General features: G+C 39.7%; 1 protein-coding gene across 2 annotated transcripts in view; it reads right to left on the bottom strand.

Moving 5' to 3' along the window:
* Positions 1 to 24228, bottom strand: part of NAA15 (N-alpha-acetyltransferase 15, NatA auxiliary subunit) — a 112473-nt gene that overhangs the window by 43275 nt on the left and 44970 nt on the right. Inside the window, exons 2-7 of one of the 2 annotated variants that reach the window (XM_053581425.1) lie at positions 15879 to 16030; positions 14382 to 14466; positions 11213 to 11317; positions 7977 to 8134; positions 6354 to 6488; positions 4829 to 4982 (exon numbers count right to left, since the gene is read on the bottom strand). In XM_053581425.1, coding sequence (XP_053437400.1) covers positions 4829 to 4982; positions 6354 to 6488; positions 7977 to 8134; positions 11213 to 11317; positions 14382 to 14466; positions 15879 to 15881 — 640 coding nt within the window. In that variant the 5' untranslated portion in view covers positions 15882 to 16030. The remainder of the gene's footprint in view (positions 1 to 4828; positions 4983 to 6353; positions 6489 to 7976; positions 8135 to 11212; positions 11318 to 14381; positions 14467 to 15878; positions 16031 to 24228) is intronic. The other variant, XM_053581400.1, reaches the window with a different exon arrangement.

Here is a 24228-nt window from a genome sequence, read left to right as displayed (position 1 = left end):
GAAGCTAGGAATGCTGGTAAACATCCTACCTGAAGAGATCTCTACCCTTAACAACTTAGGCCTAAAATGTCAACAGTGCCATAGTTGAAAAAGCCTGCTTCAGACTAATCAAAAGTTGGCCTTACTGAAAACACAGAAAATAACCTACAGCAGGACACACTGGCATGAGCTGTAGTTCCAGCTACTTGGGAGGCTAAAGAGGAAGGACTGCTTAAGCCCTTGTTCAAGTCCAGCCTGAGACAGAGCTACATCTGGTTTCTTAAAAAAACAGTAAGAGGGTGGCACCCGTAGCTCAGTGGGTAGGGCACCAGCCACATACACCAAGGCTGGCAGGTTCGAACCCGACCTAGGTCAGCTAAAACAACAATGGCAACAAAAAAATAGACCAGTGTTGTGGCAGGCGCCTATCATCCCAGCTACTTGGGAGATTGAGGCAAGAGAATCGCTGAGTCCAAGAATTTGAGGTTGCTGTGAGCTGTGACGCCACAGTATTCTACCAAGGGTGACATAATAAGACTATCTCTCCCCCTCCAAAAAAGAAAAAGAAGAATCAAATGATCTCTCATGTAATTTCCATAAAGAAACCAAGCCTTGCCCTTGTCATATAGCTACACAATAACCAAATAAAGAACCCAAACTAGCTTTGTCCAGACTTTTGATCTTTCCAGAAAGTCAGAAATCTCCCTTTACAATTAACTGACTACAAAGGGGTGACTAATTCAAATGCAAGAGAGTTGTCTTAGAGCTTACAGTTCGCAACTAAGCTCCTAGAGCAGGCGTCCTCAAACTGTGCCCCACAGGCCACATGAAGCGGTGTGAATTGTATTTATTCCCATTTTGTTTTCCACTTCAAAATAAGATATGTGCTGTGTGCATAGGAATTTGTTCATAGTTTTTTTTTTTTTAAACTATAGTCCGGCCCTCCAATGGTTTGAGGGACAGTGAATTGCCCCCCTGTTTAAAAAGTTTGATGACTTGGGCGGCGCCTGTGGCTCAGTGAGTAGGGCGCCGGCCCCATATGCCGAGGGTGGCGGGTTCAGACCCAGCCCTGGCCAAACTGCAACAACAACAACAACAAAAAAAAATAGCCGGTGGGTGGCGCCTGTGGCTCAAAGAGTAGGGCACCAGTCCCATATGCCGGAGGTGGCAAGTTCAAACCCAGCCTTGGCCAAAAAAAAAACCACAAAAAAAAAAAAAAAAAAATAGCTAGGCGTTGTGGCGGGCGCCTGTAGTCCCAGCTGCTCGGGAGGCTGAGGCAAGAGAATCACATAAGCCCAAGAGCTAGAGGTTGCTGTGAGCCGTGTGACTTCACGGCACTCTACCTGAGGACGGTATAGTGAGACTCTGTCTCTACAAAAAAAAAAAAGTTTGATGACTTGCTGTGAGCTGTGTGACACCACAGCACTCTTCTGAGGGCGATAGGGTCAGACTCTGTCTCTACAAAAAAAAAAAAAAAAAAGTTTGATGACGCCTGTCCTAGAGTCTTACGCTTCCAGGTTCTCCCTTTTTTCTTTTTGAGATAGTCTCATTATGTCTCTGAGGTAGACTGCCGTGGAATTACAGCTCACAGCAACCTCAAAACTCTTAGGCTTAAGAGATTCTCTTGCCTCAGCCTCCCAAATAGCTGGGACTACAGGCACCCGCCACAATGCCCAGCTATTTATTTATTTATTTATTTATTTTTGTTTAGCAGATCCAGGATGGAACCCCCCCATCCTCGGTGTATGTGGCCAGCACCATAACCACTGTGCTACCGGCGCCGAGTCAAGGTTCTCTTACAAGTAGCATTATTCTCTGAATCCAGTTCATCCAGCAAACAATGGCAATATTCATTGTGCATATAAACACACACTATACTTTTCTAGTGTAAAACTTCAAAGTGAGCCGAAAGAACTTAAAACTAGAAAAATTCAGTTCCTTGGACTAAAAAGGACAAACCAGCATTTCAGAAGGTACTATATTTTGCTGTGTAAAACGTGCACTTTTTTGCCCGGGCTTTTGAGAGAAATATAAAGATGCACATTATACATGGTAGTACTAATTCTGTGTATATATATAAATGTTCTTAATTCTTTCATTTATGCTTATTTGTTAAAAGTTTAACTCTACAAAGCAATACAGATATCCATGTGCAGGCTCAGTGCCCATAGCACAGAAGTTATGGCACTAGCCACATGCACGGAGGGGTCAAACCCAGCCTGGGCCAGCTAAACAATGACAACTGCAACAAAAAAATAGCCGGGCATTGTGGCAGGCACCTGTAGTTCCAGCTACTTGGGAAGTTGAGGCAAGAGACTAGCTTAAGCCCAAGAGTTGGAGGTTGCTATGAGCTGTGATGCCATAGCACTCTACGGAGGGCAACACAGTGAGATTCTATCCCCTCTCCAAAAAAAAAAAAAAAAAAATCCATGTGCAAAAGAATACCCTGGAATAACATAAGTGCACCCCCTCCTTAGGCAGGCATCACAGTAGTAGGAGCCTCCAGCCTGTCTAGCAGATCACACCTCACACCAGATACAGCTGCTGCTGGCAACAACCATTAGCAATTATCAGAAAAGTAGCCAGGCAGTAATAACCTCCTCCTCATGCAAGAGGTGCTAGTGCAAAACATAGAACCAACCACTATGGAGAAGCTGGGAGTGAGCCAAGGCAGGTGAGAATGGTCTGGATGACTCGAGTACCCAACCACCCCCAATGTCTCATCCCCACATGCTCCCATTTCCTATTTCCACCCATGTTATGTTGGTGGGAATGTTGCTCCGGCCACTCCACTGAGAACCCGGGCAGGCTTATACCAAGAAAGCTCGTATGAGGGGCCAGGGCTGTCCCTGTCTACTATAGGCTCCTGATGGTAGATTCCCACCTTTTCCAGGCTGTCTCATCTCTTGCACAGGTGGCTGCATTCTGAGGCCCTACGACAGTACACTGAGGAGGAAGATCCCTGAACTGGGGTATGGAACACTGGGTTCTGAAACCCGGTTCTATTAGTATCCCACTGTTGTAACCACGGGCCTCAGTCCCCATGAAGTGTCTATCTACAAAAGTAAATGGCAGTGAAGCACAAAAGCTTGCTGATACCTGAGCCCATAGATTGTAATTTTGAGCCTATGAGCTGGTATAATTTCCCAAATTTGCCAGGAGAACGCACCATCTAGGACAGAGGTTCTCAACCTGTGCGTCACAACCCCTTTTAACAATGAAAATAAATTGCGGCATTAGGAAGGTTGAGAACCACTGATCTAGGATGCTTGTTAATAGAATGGATACCCAGGTCTTTATCCTGGAGAGCTGATTTAATGCATTTGGGTGTGGTTTAAGACTCTCATTTTACCCAGTCCCCTAGGTGATTTGTACGATTTGCACATTTGAAAAAGGCTGGTATAGTTCATTCTGAAGTTACTAAGGGCCTCAAACTACGGCCCACGGGCCACATGAGGCAGTGTGATTGTATGTGTTCCCATTTTGTTTTTTTACTTCAAAATAAGATAAGTGCAGTGTGCATAGGAATTTGTTCATAGTTTTTTTTAAAAACTATAGTCCAGCCTTCCAACGGTCTGAGGGACAGTGAATTGGCCCCCTGTTTAAAAAGTTTGAGGACGCCTCGCCTAAGGTGTAGATGGCTCAAGGAAGTCACTGTTAAACAGAAATGTAAATGCACAATTCTTTACTGAGGTATCATCAGATAAGGATTCCTCCTTCAGTATGGTGTCCAGGGGGGGGCCTCAGAATGGGGCCAGCTCCCCAAGAGAAAAGGCAGCCCAGAAGGGCAGAGATTTAACATCAGGAACCTGGAGCAGACAGGGGCAGCCCTGCCCCCTCACACTAGCTTCCTAGGAAATAAGCCTCCCAGGGTTCTCAGCAGAGCGGGTGTGGCTATGTTCCCCCCACAGACATAAGTGGGAAGAGGAAATGAGAAGATGTGGGGACCAGGTGGGCCTGGAAGGAACAACTAGGGGAAGTTGAACGCTCAGATAATTCACATCCCTACTCCCTGCCAACTTGACTCACTTCCAGTTTCTCCACAGCAGCTGGCTCTGCCCTCTTTTAAAAAATTAAAAAACAAGATTGGCGCCTGTAGATAAGTGGCTAGGGTGCCAGCCACATACAACAGAGGTGACGAGTTCAAATCCAGCCTGGGCGTGCCAAACAACGACTACAACCAAAAAATAGCCGAGCACTGTGGCAGGTGCCTTGTAGTCCCAGCTACTTGGGAGGCGGAGGCAAGAGAATCACTTAAGCCCAAGAGTTCGAGGTTGTTGTGAGCTTGACGCCACAGTACTCTTCCCAGGGCAACATAGTGAGACTGTCTCAAGAAAAGAAAAAAAAAAAAATCAAAAAACAGATTTTTTTAATACACCTGAGCTGGCGGGATCGAATCCAGCCCGGGCCGGCCAAAAAAAAAAGATGGCTGCAACCATCCGGGCGTTGTGGTGGGCACCTGTAGTCCCAGCTACTTGGGAGGCGGAGGCAGGAGAATCACTTGAGCCCAGGTGTTGGAGGTTGCTGTGAGCTGTGATGCCACAGCACTCTACCCAGATCGACAGCTTGAGGCTCTGTCTCAAAAAAAAAAAAAAAAAACAAAACAGATTTTCTCCCACCCCCCGAAAGTTTGGGCTGAAACTTTACAAAATATTCTCTAAGGGTTGGCCACCTTTTATAAAAATCTGTAATGAATATTTTGTAAGTAAGCGTATACTTAGCTATAATTTCCCATTTTCCCTACATTTGGTAACTTCAGGGGTGTGACTTTGAGGACACCCTAGAAATGAGTTTTCAGCCTTGTTCTCTGTCATAATTAAATATTAGAATAACAATTTTTTAAAAATACCTTTGGTTTCCTCTACAGCAAGTTTATCACAAATCTGCTTTTCATAGGTACAAAGATGCTCCAAGGCTTCTCTATAAAGACCTGCTTCCCGAAGGACTTGATTCTGATACAAAAGTAGTTCACTATATTCATAATCCACCTTATCAGGGGATGTCTGTATATGGATATAAGGAATATTAACAGTAAGAATTTTCACATCAGAAAATTGTTTACAACACTTGAAAACATGTAAGAAGTCAAAAGGTAACATCTTAATGATAAAACGAATTTTTAAAACAAATTCCTAAATATGTGTCTATGGAGCAACTAAGTAAATAACAACTTTAATTTATAATCCCTTGAATAATAATCCATAAATCCTTACATATAATAAATTCAGAAGAATGGAAACATGTATGACCGTAGAATGCCATATAAATCTAGAAGGAGTGACAGAGTTAGAGAATCACCATTCTGTAACCACCATAGTAATAAATGATTCACACAAGAATCACAATCAATGAAGGCTAAAACTAGTAATAATAGTTTGATGAACAAAGTATTATTCACAGTGTCCAGTTGTGTATTAAACATAGAGAAAAAAATAGAAAAAAAAAATACTACCTTAACCAAATAATCAAATGGAACAAAGAGATGTCATGTGCCTCTTGACATAATGAACCAAGAAGGACCCAACAACGCTTTCGTGGTTTCCTGACAAACTATATAACTAATCTAACAATGAAGAAACATCTGACAAATCCAAATTAAGGGACATTGTGCAAAAACATAACCCTATGACCCTTTAAAAAATATGTTACAAATTCTGAAGAAAGTCTTAAAAACTGTTCCAGATTAAAAGTGACTGAAGATAGCAGAGCGTTGTGGCAGGCGCCTGTAGACCCAGCTACTTGGGAACTGAGGTAAGAGAATCACCTTAGCCCAAGAGCTGGAGGTTGCTGTGAGCTATGATGCTACCGCACTCTACAGAGGATAACAAAGTGAGACTCTGTTTCAAAAAACTAAAAAAAAAATAAATAAAAGTGACTGAAGAGAAATGATAGCTAAATGCTAGGTATGATTCTAAAGTGTATGCTAGAGTGGGGAAAAATGCTAAAAAAGAATAAAACTAGGACAACTAGTAAATTTTGTAAGTGGGCTAATTAGCTAATAATCTACTACTTTTAAATTTCCTAATTTTGATAATCTATAGATATAATACATATACTTTCTATAGAACTGACAACTGCACAGTTATTTTTTAGAAAATATACAATGAAGCATTTAGAAGTAAAAGATCATGACATCTTCAATTACACTCGAATGTTTAGGGGAACAAATTTAAATAGACACAGGGATTTTAAAGCCAATGTGTCAAACACTAACAGTTAATATGAGTGAATTCCTTTGGGAGTTCTTTGTATTGTGTTTGCAACTTTTCAATAAGTTTGAAATTATTTCAAAATTTAAAAAAATAGACTATGTACAATTCTTTCTTTTAGTTATACTTAGAATTAGACCTAGCAAAATGGCTTCTGGTTATTACCTGTTGTGTTTTCCTAAATTCTTCTAAAATCTTTGCTGCCATTTCATAATCTTCTAATAAATGGTAAGCAATAGCATAACCTATCCATGATGCTCTCTGTGCAGGTCGAAGCTGAAGTAACTGATACCTCGTTTCCTTAAAGGAGAAAAAAACACTTTTTCTTAGGCTTACAGTTAAAAAGCAAGTGATCCTTTAAAGATCATATTAATTTACTCCACAACACTAAGCATTCTGGACCACAATGCAAGGAATGATTATCAAAAACAGTTTCAAACATCCACGTTTTGTAGCTTTACAGAGACAAGGAAATATTTGCTAAGAAGCACAATGTATGGACACGGTGGCTCATGCAATAATCCAAGCAACTTGGGAAGCTGAGACAGGAGGATCACCTGAGGCCAGGAGTTTGGGCAACAGAGCAAGACCCATCTCCAAAAAAAAAAAAAAAAAAAAGCCTGAAAAAAATTAGCTGGACATGATGGTGATCATCTGTAGTCCCAGACACTAAGGCAGGAGGATTGATGAACAACTATAACTACACCATGGCACTCCAGCCTGGGCAACTGAGACTAGGTCCCAGGAAGAGGAAGGGGAAGGGGCAGAGGAAGGGGAAGAAGAAAGGCAATGGGGGAGGAAAGGGGAAGGGGGGAGGAAAGAGGGGAAGGGAGGGGAGAAGGGAGAGGAGGAAAAAAGCACAGTGAAGCCTCTACGATGATCTTATAATTTACTCATTAAAAACTTAAGACCAGATATCCTTCTTTATTTCCTGATCTATTTATTCTAAGAAAAGATAGAAGATGGAAACGATGGTATAAAGGAAAAAAATTGTTCAAGGATTTTAAAAAAACAGTGACCAATAATTGAGTGAAGATATATATATATAGGAAACAATTCAGCAGGGACTACTATTGAATTAAAAAAAAAAAAAAGTAATGGCTGGGTGCCCAAGGCACAGTGGTTACAGCGCCAGCCACATACACTGAGGCTGACAGGTTCGAACCCAGCCCAGGCCAGCTAAACAACAATGATGACAATTTCAACAAAAAATAGCTGGGTGTTGTGACAGGCACTTACAGTCCTAGCTACCTGGGAGGCTGAGGCAAGAGAAATGTTTAAGTCCAAGAGTTTGAGGTTGCTGTGAGCTGTTACACCACAGCACTGTACCAAGGGCAAGAAAGTGAGTCTCTGTCCCATCCCCTCCCCACTAAAAAAATGAAGACTGTGAGAGAGGAACATCCAAGACTGATTTACAGATTAAACTAAAGCTACAAAAACATGTTAGTCTCACTAGATATAAAACAAATATTTGCTTTCCAGAAAAACATGGGTAGTAAAGGTTATAATTGCATATTAATACCAAAGGCATTGTCTATTTGAGTATTAATACTAATTTTTACCAAATTAAACCCTATATAGTAATCCAAATCTTCCTTACAACAAAACAATTGATTTTAAAGGTCTGATTATTCCAATCATAAACACAACCAACCCACTATGGTAGGAGGAAAAAAGCATTCAATTAAGTTACTTTGAAATGTAATAGAAAATTTCTTCATCAGGAAGTATACTAAGTTTTAAATAATAGCTTCCCCTCAGAATAAAACAATTCTCTATTTTACTTACCCTGTAACCCTCAAGATCTCGCATTTGAATCTGTAGTAAGGAAAGGTCCCTTAAAATTTGAAGATTGTCTTTATCCCATTTTAGTGCATTTCTGTAACACTTAATGGCTTCATCATACTTCTTGTCTGACCTCTGAAGAAGGCCATAAACATGCCAACCTAATAAATTTAGTTAAGGATACAACCTACAAGTCAAGAATTCCTATTACAAATGATCTCTCAAGAAACTTGGAGAACTATAGCCATTTATAAAATTATAAGCTTTAAGACAGTGGGTAGGGAAAAATACAAGCATAGAAGGCAGTTTAATGCAATGGAAGAGCACAGCTTTTGGAGCAAGAAAAAATTAGTGTTACCTTGCCTTACTAGGCTCTATAATCTTGGACAAGTCAGTCTCATTAAGTTTCCACATATATAAAATGTGAACAGAAGTAGCAAATCATACTGATGACAACTAAATGGGATAACATATGAAATGCTCACTGGCTGGCACAAAGTTAAATTAGTCAATAATGTAAACAGTTCTCTTTATTATTAAAAGGAAAAGGAAAAGAAGGGTTTTGTGGAATTTAATTATACACATATAAAAGCAGGTAGATCTTTTCTTTAGCTAACAAGATCCTTAAGACAGCCTTACTGCAGCACAAAATTCCTAAAACTCAATCACAAATAAAATAAAAACATCCATTCAACAAATAAATATGAAAAATTCTTAATAGCAAGACATGATTGCAAGAAGGACTTTACCTAACAATTGCAATCAGTGTAACCTGCTTATTGTACCCTCAATGAATCCCCAACAATTAAAAAAAAAAAATTAAATTAAATAAAAACCAGGAAAAGTTAAAAAAAAAAAAAAGAAAGAAAAATTCTTAATAATTAGGGTATAGCTGATGTGTTCAAAAGGCAGTCTCCTACATTCAAAGAACTTAAAGTCTAGTAAATGGGCATAGATAAGCAAGCAAAATTACAGTGGGCTGTAAAAAATATAGAAAGGAAGAAAATATCCCACTTCCTAATTACAACACAGGTCCTTTTCACTTTAGATCTTGATTACCATAAATCATCCAATCCACCTAGCCTCAGTCTCTCTTCTTTTCTTTTCTCCTACCAAATTAATCTTTCCAAAACACACATAATAAAAAGGAAAAAAAATCTCCCTTTCCAGAAACTTACAAAGCTTCCCCCTCAAATCAGGCTCAAACTTCAATCTAACAATTTTTTAGGCCATAGATCAGTAAAAGTCACTAAAAGAATGTCTACAATGGCATGTGTAACTTTATAATACATATTTAATATTAGAACTTTTTTTGATTTGCTTTCAAAAGATAAATGACAAAATAAAGCTTGACAAAATCCTCTCAGCTGGCTGAAACATGGTTTTTAAAACCTATGAAACATCATCCTTTGAAATCTGGCTCCCAATCCCTCTCATTTCTATCAGGACTTCATTTCTCTTGAGTATAAAACCTTATTAACTGCCTCCAATCTTCACCTCTTAAAAATCCTACTTTCAAAGAATTTAGCATTGTTAAAAAGTTAGAAGAAAGTATGAAGGCTGAATGCGGTGGCTCACACCTGTAATCCTAGCACTCTGGGAATCCAGAGCAGGTGAATGACCTGAGCTCTAGAATTCGAGACCGAATGACCAAAGTAAGACCCCATCTCTACTAAATATAGAAAAACTAGCCAAGCACCTGTAGTCCCAGCTACTCAGGAGGCTGAGACAAGAAGATTGCTTGAGCCCAACAGTTTGAGGTTGCTGTGAGCTATGCTGCTACAGCACTCAACCCCAAGGCAACTGAGTGAGACAATCTCAAAAAAATACATATATATGTGTGTGTGTAATGCCTCTCCATCAAAAGGCATCCAATTAAATAAATCATAGCAATACATACAGAACACTACACAATTATTAAAAACAGCCCTTGCTTACCTTTCTAAGTTTTTGGTCACTCCTTAATTCACACGTTTTGGCTTTCCTGAATTATTGACAATTCCTTGAAAAAGCAATTAACATTTTATGTCATACTCAAAAATGTTCTGTACATGTTTCTGGGAAGCTATCTTCCTTCACTAGACTCTACGTTCCTTGAGAGCAAACTCCATATATAATCTGTACTGTGTTAGGGGCCTGATAAACATTTGAAATTTTGCCAAATGTTTCAGCTATTATAATTGTGCTAGCCCACAAAGTCGGCACAGGAATATTTGTTAAAGACTATTTAAAAAAAAAGAAACCCACATTTTTTTTCTCTATCTTCCCTCATACATTTCTGCTTGTTCCCACCCTCATACTTCCTTAAATAAAATAAAATTTATCTATTATGTTACTTAGCTTTATCAGGGACTATGTTATATAGTCCATCATTAAATCTTTATACCAGCACAATGAGGTGAGTATGATTACTCCCATCTTACACATCAAGAAACTAAACCCTAAGATCACATAGTGAGAAAGAAGCCAAGCTGTGTTTCGAACCTAAGTGAAGCACACTCCAAACCTATATTCCAAAAGCCTGTGCTCTTAACCAGCGCACTATATTGCCTAATATTCCTTCTTCTATATCTTTCTCTAAAGTTATAATTATGATAAAATCTGCATGCCTATCTTATTCCATTTGGGCTGCTATAATAAAATACCTTAGACTGGGTAATCTATAAATAACAGAAATTTACTGCTCACAGTTCTAGAGGCTAGAAAAATCAAGGTGGCAAAAGATTAGGTGTCTGGTCAGGGCATGCTTTTTGTTTCATAAGATGTTATTTATTTTCTAGCTATGTCCTCCTATGGCTAAAAAGGCAAACAAGCTACCTGGGGCCTCTTTTATAAGGGCACTAATCTTTTCATGAAGGCTTCACCCTCGTGACCTATTTGCCTCCCCCAAAGACCCTACACCTCCTAATACCATCACACTGGTGAATAGGCTTCAACATATGAAGTAGGGTGGGTGTGATAAACATTCAGATGATACAATGCCCCCGCTTTTTAAAAGTGGAACAAGCTTTCACAGTTACTTGTAAGGATATTTATCTATGAGATAGAGGTAATGTTAAAACATGGTATATGGTAGGCATACAAAAAATGTATTATGAATGTAGTTGCTGTTGTTCTATTTAAGACAGAACAATTTCCTCTAGAGTTGCATAAGGGGAATTTCAAACTTCTGATTCTCAAACTGCTGCCTTAGCTCAAAACACCCCACTCAATCCTTAAATATATCTCAAAAAGGATACACACATGACTCTTCAAGTCATTTCTCAAACCTCTACGAACCAATTCATAAGCTTCTTCCTTTTTTCCCAAACAGTTCAATGTTAATCCTTTCATAGCCAGGGTTTCTATTTTTAAAAACAAAAAGAAATAATAAAAGAAAGGAATTAAACATTAAAAATAATTAACAACAAAAGATAACTATAATCTCATAAATAAATGCTACATCATCCTAAGAATTAAAATTTTCAAGGAGATTATTGAGACATTTTCCAGGTTTGTGAAGATTAAAAATATTTCTAGACTATTTTCAGGAGCTCTCCTAGATAAAAAAAATATATATATATATATATATGTGTATATATATATATATATGTATATATATATATATATATATAAAATGTATGTACATCTGATTAGAATGAAACCCAGTAATTCATATTCTAAGAAGATGTATTCTATTACTATTCTTTCCAGGGGATGACTTTATATAACCACTTCATTAAAATATGAGAAATGTTATCTTGAAAACAGACAATTTCTGTGAACCTAAGTTATGTCAAATTCACTCTACAATGATTATAACATACACATAAATTGCCTACATTTCCGACTTCCTTAAATTTATTTTAAAATGATTTTTTGAGATTACTATTACCTATAGAAACAACAGAGGTAGTCAGAAATCTGTCATTAAAAAATCAATAGATTAAAAGAGAGATTTAAGAGAAACATTAAGTTTTCAGAAAAGAGGAAAAATGTTTTCTAATTTTATGGGTATTTTACAAAGCATAAATAAAAAATAGTCATTATGATTTATTGGCCTTACTTGTAGGGCCAAAATTTGGAATTTACAGAAAAATTAATCAGATATAGAAATAAGGAATCCTGAGGAAAAGTCAACACATATTGTTTCAAAACACATTCAGGGAAATCATGACATTTCATACATAACATGATTTTGGATATGTTCAAATGTGAGGGGAAATCACATTTTAGAAACAGTGAAATAAGATGTGGAAAACTGCATCATTTTAGAAACAACAAATTCTGGTATTCTTTGGTACTAAAAACTCTTTTTTTTTTTTTTTTTTTTTGTAGAGACAGAGTCTCACTTTATCACCCTTGGTAGAGTGCCGTGGCGTCACACAGCTCACAGCAACCTCCAACTCCTGGGCTTAGGCGATTCTCTTGCCTCAGCCTCCCAAGTAGCTGGGATTACGGGCGCCCGCCACAACACCCGGCTATTTTTTTGTTGCAGTTTGGCCGGGGCCGGGTTTGAACCCACCACCCTCGGCATGTGGGGCCGGCGCCCTACCCGCTGAGCCACAGGCGCCGCCCGGTACTAAAAACTCTTATCATGATTACATTACTAAATGTCACATTACCAGTATTGCCCACTTTAGAAATGAACATAAAACAACCTACTATCTGGCTGGCCAGCAAAAAAAGATATTTAAAAAGGAAAAGAAGAAAAATTTAGAAAATTTTACCTTTACTGTTTTTATTTCCAAACAATTGCAGTGAAAGTATAAAGTGAAACTTGGTGAAAGTAAAAAGCGTATTGTAGCAGGAGGGGTGGCTCATGCCTATACTCCTAGCACTCTGGGAGGCTGAGGCAGGTGGATTGCTTAAGCTCACAAATCCTCAGCCTGAGCAAAAGCAAGACCCCCGGTCTCTATTAAAAATAGAAAAACTAAGTCGGTAAGGCACCGGCCCCATATACGGAGGGTGGCGGGTTCAAACCCGGCCCCGGCCAAACTGCAACCAAAAAAAAAAAAAAAAAAAAAAAAAAAAAATAGCCGAGCATTGTGGCGGGCGCCTATAGTCCCAGCTACTCGGGAGGCTGAGGCAAGAGAATCGCTTAAGCCCAGGAGTTGGAGGTTGCTGTGAGCTGTGTGAGGCCACGGCACTCTACCGAGGGCCATAAAGTGAGACTCTGTCTCTACAAAAAAAAAAAAAAAAAAAAAAAAATAGATAAACTAAGCCAAGAGGGGGTGGCGCCTGTGGCTCACCCATATACCGAGGGTGGCGGGTTCAAACCCGGCCCCGGCCAAACTGCAACCAAAAAATAGCCGGGCGTTGTGGCGGGCGCCTGTAGTCCCAGCTACTTGGGAGACTGAGGCAAGAGAATCGCTTAAGCCCAGGAGTTGGAGGTTGCTGTGAGCTGTGTGATGCCATGGCACTCTACCGAGGGCCATAAAGTGAGACTCTGTCTCTACAAAAAAAAAAAAAAAAAACTAAGCCAAGAGGATCACTTCAGCCCAAGCTGGAGGTTGCTGTGAGCTATGACGCCATAGCACTCTACCCAGGGCAACAGCTTGAGACTCTGTCTCAAACAAACAAAAAAAAAAGTATATTGTATATGTGGGCAAAAAAAAAAGAAAGCTAACAGAGAATTATTACTCTCTCTCACCTCTTCAACACAAAGAGCACATTAACAAATTAGTTATTGAAGAGTCGTATTTCCTAACTCTGTACAAAAGAGACCTGCAGAAGTTTATTTTTCCTTTGTCTCCTCACAAGTTTAGCCACATACTCTCCCCCTGTTCTACAAATATCTCACCATACAATTGTCTACCTTCATATAGTAAAAGCTGGTAAATTGTCAAACCATTACAATATATAAATCATGTCTTAAATATGACTCAGTCTTGAAAAACCAAGACACAATGTAAATATATGATAGTTCATAAGCAAAGGAGCAAATGGTCACTTTCTGAATAAGCTTACTGTCAAGCATAAAATTTCTTTAGCTCAACCAAAGTTCTAAACTAAACTTTTCTCCTAACAGAATTTTATTTAAATAAAAATATTGGGGCGGCGCCTGTGGCTCAAAGGGATAGGGCGCCAGTCCCATATGCTGGAGGTGGTGGGTTCAAACCCAGCCTTGGCCAAAAACCACAAAAAAAAAAAATAAATAAATAAATAAAAATATTGCCCTATGAAGTTCTTCTGCTTTCCCTACAACACAGCTAATATTTAAAATAGAAATCAGAACTCAAGTAGAATGTACTATTTTCTTAACATTAAATTTAAAAAATTCATCTTCTCACATTACATTTAATCTTCTCACAGGAAGATAAGAGGGTCCATTCCCTCTGAAAAATAGTTAAGGCTGCAAGGAGTAAGAAAAGCCTAGTAAGAAAAGTCAGGCAAGAATGCAGTAAAACCTTATCTACTTGCACTTACCACCATGCTCAGCAAATTTGGGATTTGAAAGGATTTGTTTACAAAATTTCAATCCATTTCTATACTGTTTATGTTCATAACATCTCTGAAAACAAAAAAGAAAATTTTGAGTTTAGCAAGAAATGCAAACAACTTTAAATCAACATTAAACTTTTTATTCTGTCAAATACAACAGAATGCTATTTCCATATTCTTCTAAATCTCACTGAAGTGCCACTAAAATATATAAAAAGTTCAAATACAGAAAGTAAAAGAAAGGGGACAATATAGATTAGAAAGAGTAAGAAAAACATAAGTTCACTCCAAAAGGGTCAACAACCCTTTCTAAGTGATGCAGAAAATGAAAACAGAAAAATAACAAATACAGAAATTATACTTTTTTTTTTAATTGTTGGGGATTCATTGAGGGTACAAGAAACCAGGTTACACAGATTGCATTTGTTAGGTAAAATCCCTCTTATAATTGTTGTAAATTATTCTTTAAAATAACCTTTTTTTACGGAAGCCAAGAAACTTTCAAGGTAAAAGAAACAAGGATATGTTAAATAAACGAAAAAAAAAAAAGACCCACACCATGGCATGTTATCACAAATTTCAAATTTTGAGAATAAGAAAAGTCCCTTAGGGCGGCGCCTGTGGCTCAGTGAGTAGGGCGCCGGCCCCATATGCCGAGGGTGGCGGGTTCAAACCCAGCCCCGGCCAAACTGCAACAAAAAAAATAGCCGGGCGTTGTGGCGGGCGCCTGTAGTCCCAGCTGCTTGGGAGGCTGAGGCAAGAGAATCGCGTAAGCCCAAGAGTAGAAAGGTTGCTGTGAGCCGTGTGACGCCACGGCACTCTACCCGAGGGCGGTACAGTGAGACTCTGTCTCTACAAAAAAAAAAAAAAAAAAGAAAAGTCCCTTAAAAACCTTCCAGAGAGGAATAAAAAAAAGTCATATAAAAATGATTTATAATTAGAATGGCACTGAACTTTTACTCCAAAGTTAAAATGAAATACTATTCAAAGCTAGAAAATGAATATGCAGCCTTCAAAATTCAGAATGAAAATTGTTTCAAACTATAATTCTTTAACCAGTCAAGTTATCAATGAAGTATATAGGTGGCCCCTATATCCATAAGTTCCACCAAACTCAGAGAGAAAACCATTCAAAAAAAAAAAAGCTGCAGGTAACACCTGTGGCTCAAGGAGTAGGCACCGGCCCCATATACCAAAGGTGGTAGGTTCAAACCCAGCCCAGGCCAAAAATTGCAAAAAAAAAAAAAAGCTGCATCTGCACTGAATATATACATTTTTTTCTTGTCACTGTCCTCTAAACCAGATGTCCCCAATCTTGTGTGCACAAGGGACCAGTTTCATGGAAGAAAATTTTTCCACAGATTTGGGGGATAAGGGAGTAGGGGATGGATTTAGGATGGTTCAAGCCCACTACATTTATTGTGTACTTTATTTCTATTATTATTATATTGTAACATATAATGAAGTAACTATACAACTCACCATAATGTAGAATCAGTGGGAGCCCTGAGCTTGTTTTCCTGCAACTAGATGGTACCATCTCCAGGTGAAGGGAGACAATGACACCTGAAGTGTGTTGCTTATGTCCAGTCTACTCTGTAATCTCGTTTTGGTTGCTGTCACTGCAGAAAACCCTGCTTCACAAAGATAGGATGTTGGAAATAGAAGCAGGCTTTTCAGTGATTTTGTGGCAACCTCAGGATATTCCTCCTTGACTTTAATCCAGAACATATGGAGGTTTGAAATTATCTCAAACATACCTTTAAGGCAACTGTCATTTGCGATCTCAAGCAGGTGACCCTCTTCTAGCACGAAGTCAATTCACCTAGCTTACTCACAAATGAGTTGTGGATCCATTCCTTCCCACTTTAGGGTGTTTTGTGTTTGAGGAGTAATGCTCAAACTGTTGAGAAAGCTGAGATAGGGGATCATGCACCAGTTGGGAGAAAGGCAGCCCTGCCTCAGTCTCTTTCAAAATCTCTGCTAATGTTTGAAAAATATCAACAATCCCAAAGTCTCTCATTGCCCCCATCATTCCAGTTTGGCTTTGAACACAGCCACTTTATCTGTATGAAGACTTGAACACAGCTGTCATTCTCCCTCAAATGACAGAATTGAGTTTGTCGAGTGCTATGGCATCATCACAGCTGTCACTGAAATGTGCTGCCAATGGTCACTGACTTTCTAAAAGAAATCCCTGGAGTGGCTCTTATAACTAAAAAACTCTGGCCAGGGATATACACCTTTAGAAAGCCATCTTGCTTCTGTGCATGAGAAGACGTGTGTTCTGCATCCGTCTCTTCTCAGAGCTGCGCAGACATGCAAGGCCGTGTACTTTCATGTAGTTGATAGTTTTAATCACATCCCTGGCAAAATGTTGCTGACTTCAGGTGACAATTTTTTTTTTTTTTTTTTTTTTTTTTGAGACACAGCCTCAATCTGTCACCCTGGGTAAAGTGCTATGGCATCATCACAGCTCACAGCAACCTCCAACTTCTGGACTCAAGCGATTCTCCTGCCTCTGCCTCCCAGCAGCACCTGTATGGCTGGGACTACAGGTGCCTGCCACAACGCACGACTATCTTTTTTTTTTGGTTGCAGCCATCATTGTTGTTTGGCGGGCCAGGGCTGGATTCAAACCCACCAGCTCAGGTGAATGTGGCTGTCGCCTTAGGTGTTGAGCCTCAGGTGACAATTTTTGGCTAGCTAGCATTTCTCTATGGATAACACAATGTACCTACTCACATTCAGACATGGCCTCCCTGACCAAGTAGTGAAACCAGAAAACTGTCCAGTCATGGCAGCAACTGTCAATACACATACAAAATGCCCAATTCAGTTTTCCTGACGTGTAATCATTCAAAACACTTAAATAGTTCTGCAGCTGTGGTAGTGGTTGGCAATAAAAGTGCACATAACATATCCTCACACACATCCTCCTGAAAAATATATCCCAGAAAAATAAGTATCATTGCCTTAATGCCAACACTGGAAGGGTCGTCAACCTGGACTGCATACTACAATGACTCATTAATCCTAACAACTGTGCCTCAATATCCTCAGCTATTTCATCAATTCATCTGGTTATATTGCTAGTCCAAGAGGAACATGTACCACCTTTTATACTGCAGCCTCTCTTAAAAGTTCTCAGCTTATGCACTTAGCAGTAAGCAGGATCAACTCTTCTCTAACAGTAAAGGGCTTCGTAGCTTTCACAATGTGGCTAGCCACTAAGATTGATGCTCTTAGCTCAGACACGTGGCGAGGTCAAAAACTGGTGGACTTTAATTTTTGCTTCTTTTTCATGTTCATGTTTTTTTCTTTTGGAAAACTCCAAAGGCTTAGTCTTTTAATAAAGAGTACTTAGTATCCATGTGGTGAAACAGTTTTAAAGGTGACAGGGCTTCACTGGATAGCTGGTTGCCACTATACACTATACAGGTTCAGAGAACACAAAACCACCTGCTGCAATGAACCGGTAATTTAAATTTAAACCCTTAGTATTTTCTTTTAAATGCAGCTTTTATTTTGCTGGCAGTCTTAAGTCTTCTGCTGCCTCATCATTGGGTCTTTCTCCCTTTTCAAAGAAGCTCTCCAGCAACATTTATTTTTTACTGATTTTTGCTAGCATTAGCTTGTGCACTTACCACAACTGTGACTGAGATAAGTGAACAGTGCAGGGAAAAGAAGTACAGACAGAAGTGGCAAATAAAATAAGTGGGCCATGTGAAGACTAAAATAAGAGTCGGATTCTGACTGAAAGCCTTCATCAGATGTGGCTGTACAATTAAAGTACATCAACTTGCTTGCCGTTATAAAGCCTGACACAAGATGCACTTTAATTGTCACTTGCCGGTCACTTATAGGGTTCTGATAAATTTGTAAGCAACTGATTTATTTACAGTCTCTATGCTACAAACTTCTCTGCTAGTAATAATCTGTATTTGCAGCCACTTCCGAGAGCTAGCATCAATTCCTCAGTTCCACCTCAGATTATCAGGTATCAGATTCTCACAAACAGCCACCTCACATTCTCATAAGGAGCCCACACACTAGATCTCTCACATCTCCAGTTTACATTAGTGTTTGCACTCCTCTGATAAACTAATGCTGCCACTGATTTGACAGGAAGCAGAACTCAAGCAGTGATACTAGCAAGAGGGAACAGCTGCAAACACAGATGAAGCCTCACTGGCTTGCTCACTTCCTGCTGTGCAGACTGAGTTAAGGCGGGGACTATAGCCCTAAACAACACAGTTATAGGGGCCAGGCGCAGTGGCTCACACCTGTAATCCCACTTCGGAGGCTGAGGTGGGTGGACTGCCTGAGCTCACAGGTTCAAGACTGGCCTGAGCCAGAGCGAGATCCTGTCTCTAAAAACTAGCTCGGTGCCCATAGCTCAGTGGCTAGGGCACCCAGCCACATACAATGGAGCTGGCGGGTTTGAACCTGGCCCAGGCCTGCTAAACAACAACAACAACAAAAACAACAACAAAAGCAGGGCGTTGTGGTGGGCACCTGTAGTCCCAGCTACTTGGCAGGTTAAGGGAAGATAATCACTTAAGCCCAAGAGTTTGCGGTTGCTGTGAGCTATGATGCCACAGCACTCTACCGAGGGCAACAAAGTAAGACTCTGTCTCAAAAAAAAATAAATAAATAAAAATAAAATAAATAAAATAAAATAAAAAATAGCCGGGCATTGTGGTGGGTGCCTGTAGTCCCAGCTACTTGGGAGGCTAAAGCAACAGGATCACTTGAACTCAAGGGTTTAAGGTTGCTGTGAGCTGTGAGTTAAGATGCCACGGAACTCTACCAAGGGTGACCAAGTGAGATTCTGTCTCAAAAAAAAAACACAGTATAACAACTATTTACACAGGATTTACATTGTATTAGGTACTTCAAGTAATTTTGAGGTTGATTCATAGTTTTTTTTAACAGGTACTTGAGCATCCCTGGATTTTAGCATCTGAGGAAGGTCTTAGAACCAATCCCCCATGATACCAAGAACAAGAAGAGTATGAGTAAAATAACATTTTACAGTTTGAAGAAATCTAAATTTTTATCTACATGTACTCTTCCTTAAGAAGCTATTAAAAGGAATTAAAATAAATTCTTGGAATATATGAGATTCAGTAAATAAGGACTCTAACTAATACAGAAAAAAGGACTAAAGACTAGCCACTCCAAAGTGGAAATGGAAGCCAACAGCTCTGGTGTGCCTAATATGAAAAATATTATTTATAAGCACATGACACAAATATAGGCACATTTGGGAAAAATGAGTAATAAGTCTACAGAAAGCTAGGCAACTGACTAAATGAAATAGGTATTAACTTCAAGAAAAACAAAGGCCTAAGAAAGGATGTGTTAATTAGTGTAATATTTGTCTTAATAGTGAACAATATATGCATAGTTATAAAATGTAAATATTCAGAACAAGTTCATCAAAAAATGTGATATAACTATGTTAGGAAAATGAAAGTGGGCAATGTGTAAATGAGGAAGTCTGAGTCCTCATTTTCAATAACCAGAAGTCAACAAATGTCTAAAAGTTAGGTAACAAGAAATAGTAACATAAACCGGGAGCAGTGGCTCACACCTATAATCCTAGCACTCTGGGAGGTCAAGGTGGGTAGACTGCCTGAGCTTACAGGTTAGAGACCAGCCTGAGCCAGAGTAAAATCTCATCTCTAAAAATAGCCAGGCATTGTGGCGGGTGTCTATAGTCCCAGTTACTCGGGAGAGTGAAGCAAGAGAATCGCTTGAGTCCAAGAGTTTGAGGTTGCTGTGACCTATGACTCCATGGCACCCTACCAAGGGCGACAAAGTGAAACTCTGTCAAAAAAAAAAAAAAAAAAAAAAAAAAAACGAAAGAGGGAAGGAAGGGAAGGAAGGGGAGGGGAGGGGAGGGGAGGGGAGGGGAGGGAAGGGAAGGGAAAGGGAAAGGAAGAAAGAAAAGAAAGAAAGAAACAGTGATATATTTTTAAGCAACAAGAAGGCAAATGCCAGAGAATATAAAGGACTGGGGTTGCTTGATTCTGAGATTGAAAGGCTAGGGGCAGAGTAAACTAGGAAACATATTTTTTCATTATAAACCTTTTAGTGCTAGGTTTCAACATTTGCTTTCATAATAAAAATTATTTTTAAGGCTGGGTGCAGTGGCTTACACCTGTAATCCTAACACTTTGGGAGGCCCAGGTGGGTGGATCACCTGAGCTCAGGAGTTTGAGACCACCCCAGAAAGAGTGAGACCCTGTCTCTAAAAATAGCTGGGCATTGTGGTGGGCACCTACAGTCCCAAATACTTAGGAGGCTGAGGTAAGAGAATCACTTAAGCCCAAGAGTTTAAGGTTACTGTTGAGTTCTGATACCATTACACTCTACTGAAGGCAACAAAGTAAGACTATTTCTCAAAAAAAAAAAAAAAGAATAGAAAAAAAGAAAACAAAACATATATATATATATTTTTTGTGTGTGTGGAGACAAGAGTCTCACTTTATCACCCTCAGTAGAGTGCTGTGGCATCAAAGCTCACAGCAACCTTCAACTCCTGGGCTTAGGAGATTCTCTTGCCTCAGCCTCCTGAATAGCTGGGACTACAGGCACCCACCACAATGCCCGGCTATTTTTTTGTTGCAGTTTGGCTGGGGCAGAGTTTGAACCCACCACCCTCAGTATATGGGGGTGGCGCCCTACTCACTGAGCCATAGGTGCCGCCCAGAAAAAAATATTTTTAAAGCACTGTATTTATTGCACAAAAAGCCTGCACCTAAAAGACATATTAATAAAAGAATTCATAAATTTAAATTTTGTCATAAATTTAAATGAATTTTATTCACTTCTGAAGCAATAAATTTGAAATCTGGGAGGGATAGTTAATATAAGTCATAATAAAATCATAGTAAAAAATGTGTAGCAAGCTGGGAACAGCTGGTTCATACCTGCTATCCCAGCACTTTGGAAGGCAGAAGTGGGAGGATCCCTGGAGCCCAGGAGGCTGCCCTGAGCTATGATCTTGTACTACACTTCAGCCTGGGTGCCAGAGTGAGACCCCGTCTCTTTTAAATACACAGAAACAATAAAAAATGTAAGATTTTATATCAAACTACAGACTTTCTCTATAACCAACTATGTACCTATCATCTCTACTTTGTTGATTTGTATCTTAAACCTCACATATCCAAAAACAACTGATTTTCTTCCCCAAAACTTAATCTTCACCACCACCATCTCATGCCCTCCCCTCAATTCACTCAGATAATTAAGAAAAAAAGGCCTAATCAGGGTGGCGCCTGTGGCTCAGTTGGTAAGGCGCCGGCCTCATATACCGAGGGTGGCGGGTTCAAACCCGGCCAGGGCTGAACTGCAACCAAAAAAAAAAAAAAAAAAAAATAGCCGGGCGTTGTGGTGGGCGCCTGTAGTCCCAGCTACTCGGGAGGCTGAGGCAAGAGAATCGCTTAAGCCCAGGAGTTGGAGGTTGCTGTGAGCTGTGTGATGCCACGGCACTCTACCAAGGGCCATAAAGTGAGACTCTGTCTCTGCAAAAAAAAAAAAGGAAATAAAAAAAAAGGCCTAATCATCCTTGGTGCCTCTCCTTCCCTCACACTTCCATCCTCTATACTGCAGTCCCTAACTCCAAGGCTACAGATTGGCCTGTGGCCTATTAGAAATTAGTGGCACAACAGGCAAAGCTTCATCTGTATTTCCAGCTGCTCCAATAACTGCCTGAGCTCCACTTCCTGTCAGATCAGGGGCAACATCAGATTCTCAAAGGAACACAAACCCTACTGTAAACTGTCATGCAAGGGATCTAGGTTGCATGTGCCTGTGAGAATCCATGGCCTAATAATCTCAGGTGGAGCTGAGGACATAAGCAACACACTTCAGATGTCACTGTCTCCCATCACTTCCAGATGGGACCATCTAGTTACAGGAAAAAGCACTTCCACTGATTCCGTATTATGGCAAGTTGTATAATTATTTCATTATATATCACAAGGTAATAATAATAGAAATAAAGTACACAACAAATACAATGGGCTTGAATCATTCCAAGCCCACCCATCAAATTTGTGAAAACATTTTCTTCCATGAAACCAGTACCTAGTTGGAAATCAGTGGTCTATCAGGTCCTATCAGTCCCAGTTTCTCTGCAATAGCTTCCTAGCTGATGCACACATTTTATATGTCCCCCACAATCAACCACTTAACAGGCACATACTCAACAGGCACAGTGATTTGGAGAGTAAGAGGAGAGAGCAGAAGCAGTTACTTGAGAACTATTACTAACCATATATAGCCAAAGAAACATAGTAAGATTAAGCACTAAATGCAGTGTTCCTATTTAATTAGCAGAAAGCCTAAAAACAATTTGGTTTTCTCTAATAATTATAATAAGAGTAAAAGGCATTAAAGGAAGTTATGGTGTGAACAGTGACATAATTAGGGGCTGGGCATGGTGGCTCACACCTGTAATCCTAGCATTCTGGGAGGCAAAGACAGGTGGATTGCCTGAGCTCATAGGTTCAAGACCAGCCTGAGCCAGAGCGAGACCTCGTCTCCTAAAACTAGCGGGTGCCTATAGTCCAACCTACTTGGGAGGCTGAGGCAAGAAAATCACTTGAGCCCAAGAGTTTGAGGTTGCTGTGAGCTATGACGCGCCAGCACTCTACTGAGGGCAACAAAGCGAGACCCTGTCTCTAAATAAATAAATAAAATAAAGACTAATGTAATTTAAAGAAATGCTCTTGACTTGTTGCTTTTTCCTAAAACAAAATACATACGAACAAGAACTTGAGTATCACCGTTCATAAAGCTATCATTAACTTTCTGAAAATTTATTTCAGTAAAACTGCAGTTAGGTGACTACCACTTTTGGCATGGGGCTGAACATGCCCTTCCCCCACAAACAAAACTAAACAAAATATATGAAATAACAGATACTACAAGATTGTGAACAGTGAGAGAGGAAAAGAAACAAGGTGAGCTCCAGAAGTGCCAATAATTCACACCTGGGAGCACTTTCTAGCTCTCAGCACAAGAGGAAGGATGCCAATCAGAGTACACCAGTCCAGAATTAAGGGACAAAGACTGATGTTCAGGCTGGGAGCAGTGGTTCATGCCCCTAATCCAAACACTTTGGGAGGCTGAGGCAGGTGGATTGCCTGAGCTCAGGAATTTGAGACCAGCCAAAGGAAAAACAAGACCCCCTCTGTAAAAATAGCCAGGTATTGTGGCCAGCATCTGTAGTCCTAGCTACTTAGGAGGCCAAGGCAAAAGGATCGCATGAACCCAAAAGACTGAGGTCACCATGAGCTATAATGCCACAGCACTCTCCCCAGGGCTACAAAGTGAGAATCTGTCTCAAAAAAAAAAATTGATGTTCAATGAGGCTGATATACTCTGCAAGGAATAGTACTGAAAATGGTGGAACCTCCCAGAGAAAGAGATCCAGAAATCTGCATAGGTTCCCATGTATTTCTTGTTGAAAACTGTTGTTGAATACTAAGTTTTGCATATGTAGGGTGAAACTTCATGGGGCCAGAGAATGAATAACCAAGAAGCAGTAAGTTTAACCATCTTCATAGCCCAACATGGTACTGTTAGCTCCAACGAGCCAGAATGAAATGTCACTAAATTGTTGCAGAATTCAGTAAATACTGCAAAAACATCATGCATCATGACTAAGTAGTAAACTAGATAACTAGACCCAGAGTGTCATTCTTCTAGACTCACCTTAATAAAGCCTCAAAAAGGACCAGATTGATATACAATACTTTCAGTGTCTACCACAATGAAGTCCAACACTGTTTAAAGATAGCTAAATCCAGTA

Source organism: Nycticebus coucang, chromosome 1 (genome assembly GCF_027406575.1).
Source record: "Nycticebus coucang isolate mNycCou1 chromosome 1, mNycCou1.pri, whole genome shotgun sequence".
Classification (NCBI taxonomy): Eukaryota; Metazoa; Chordata; class Mammalia; order Primates; family Lorisidae; genus Nycticebus; species Nycticebus coucang.
Note: the sequence above shows the minus strand (reverse complement) of the source record. Positions and strands in the feature narration are given on the sequence as shown.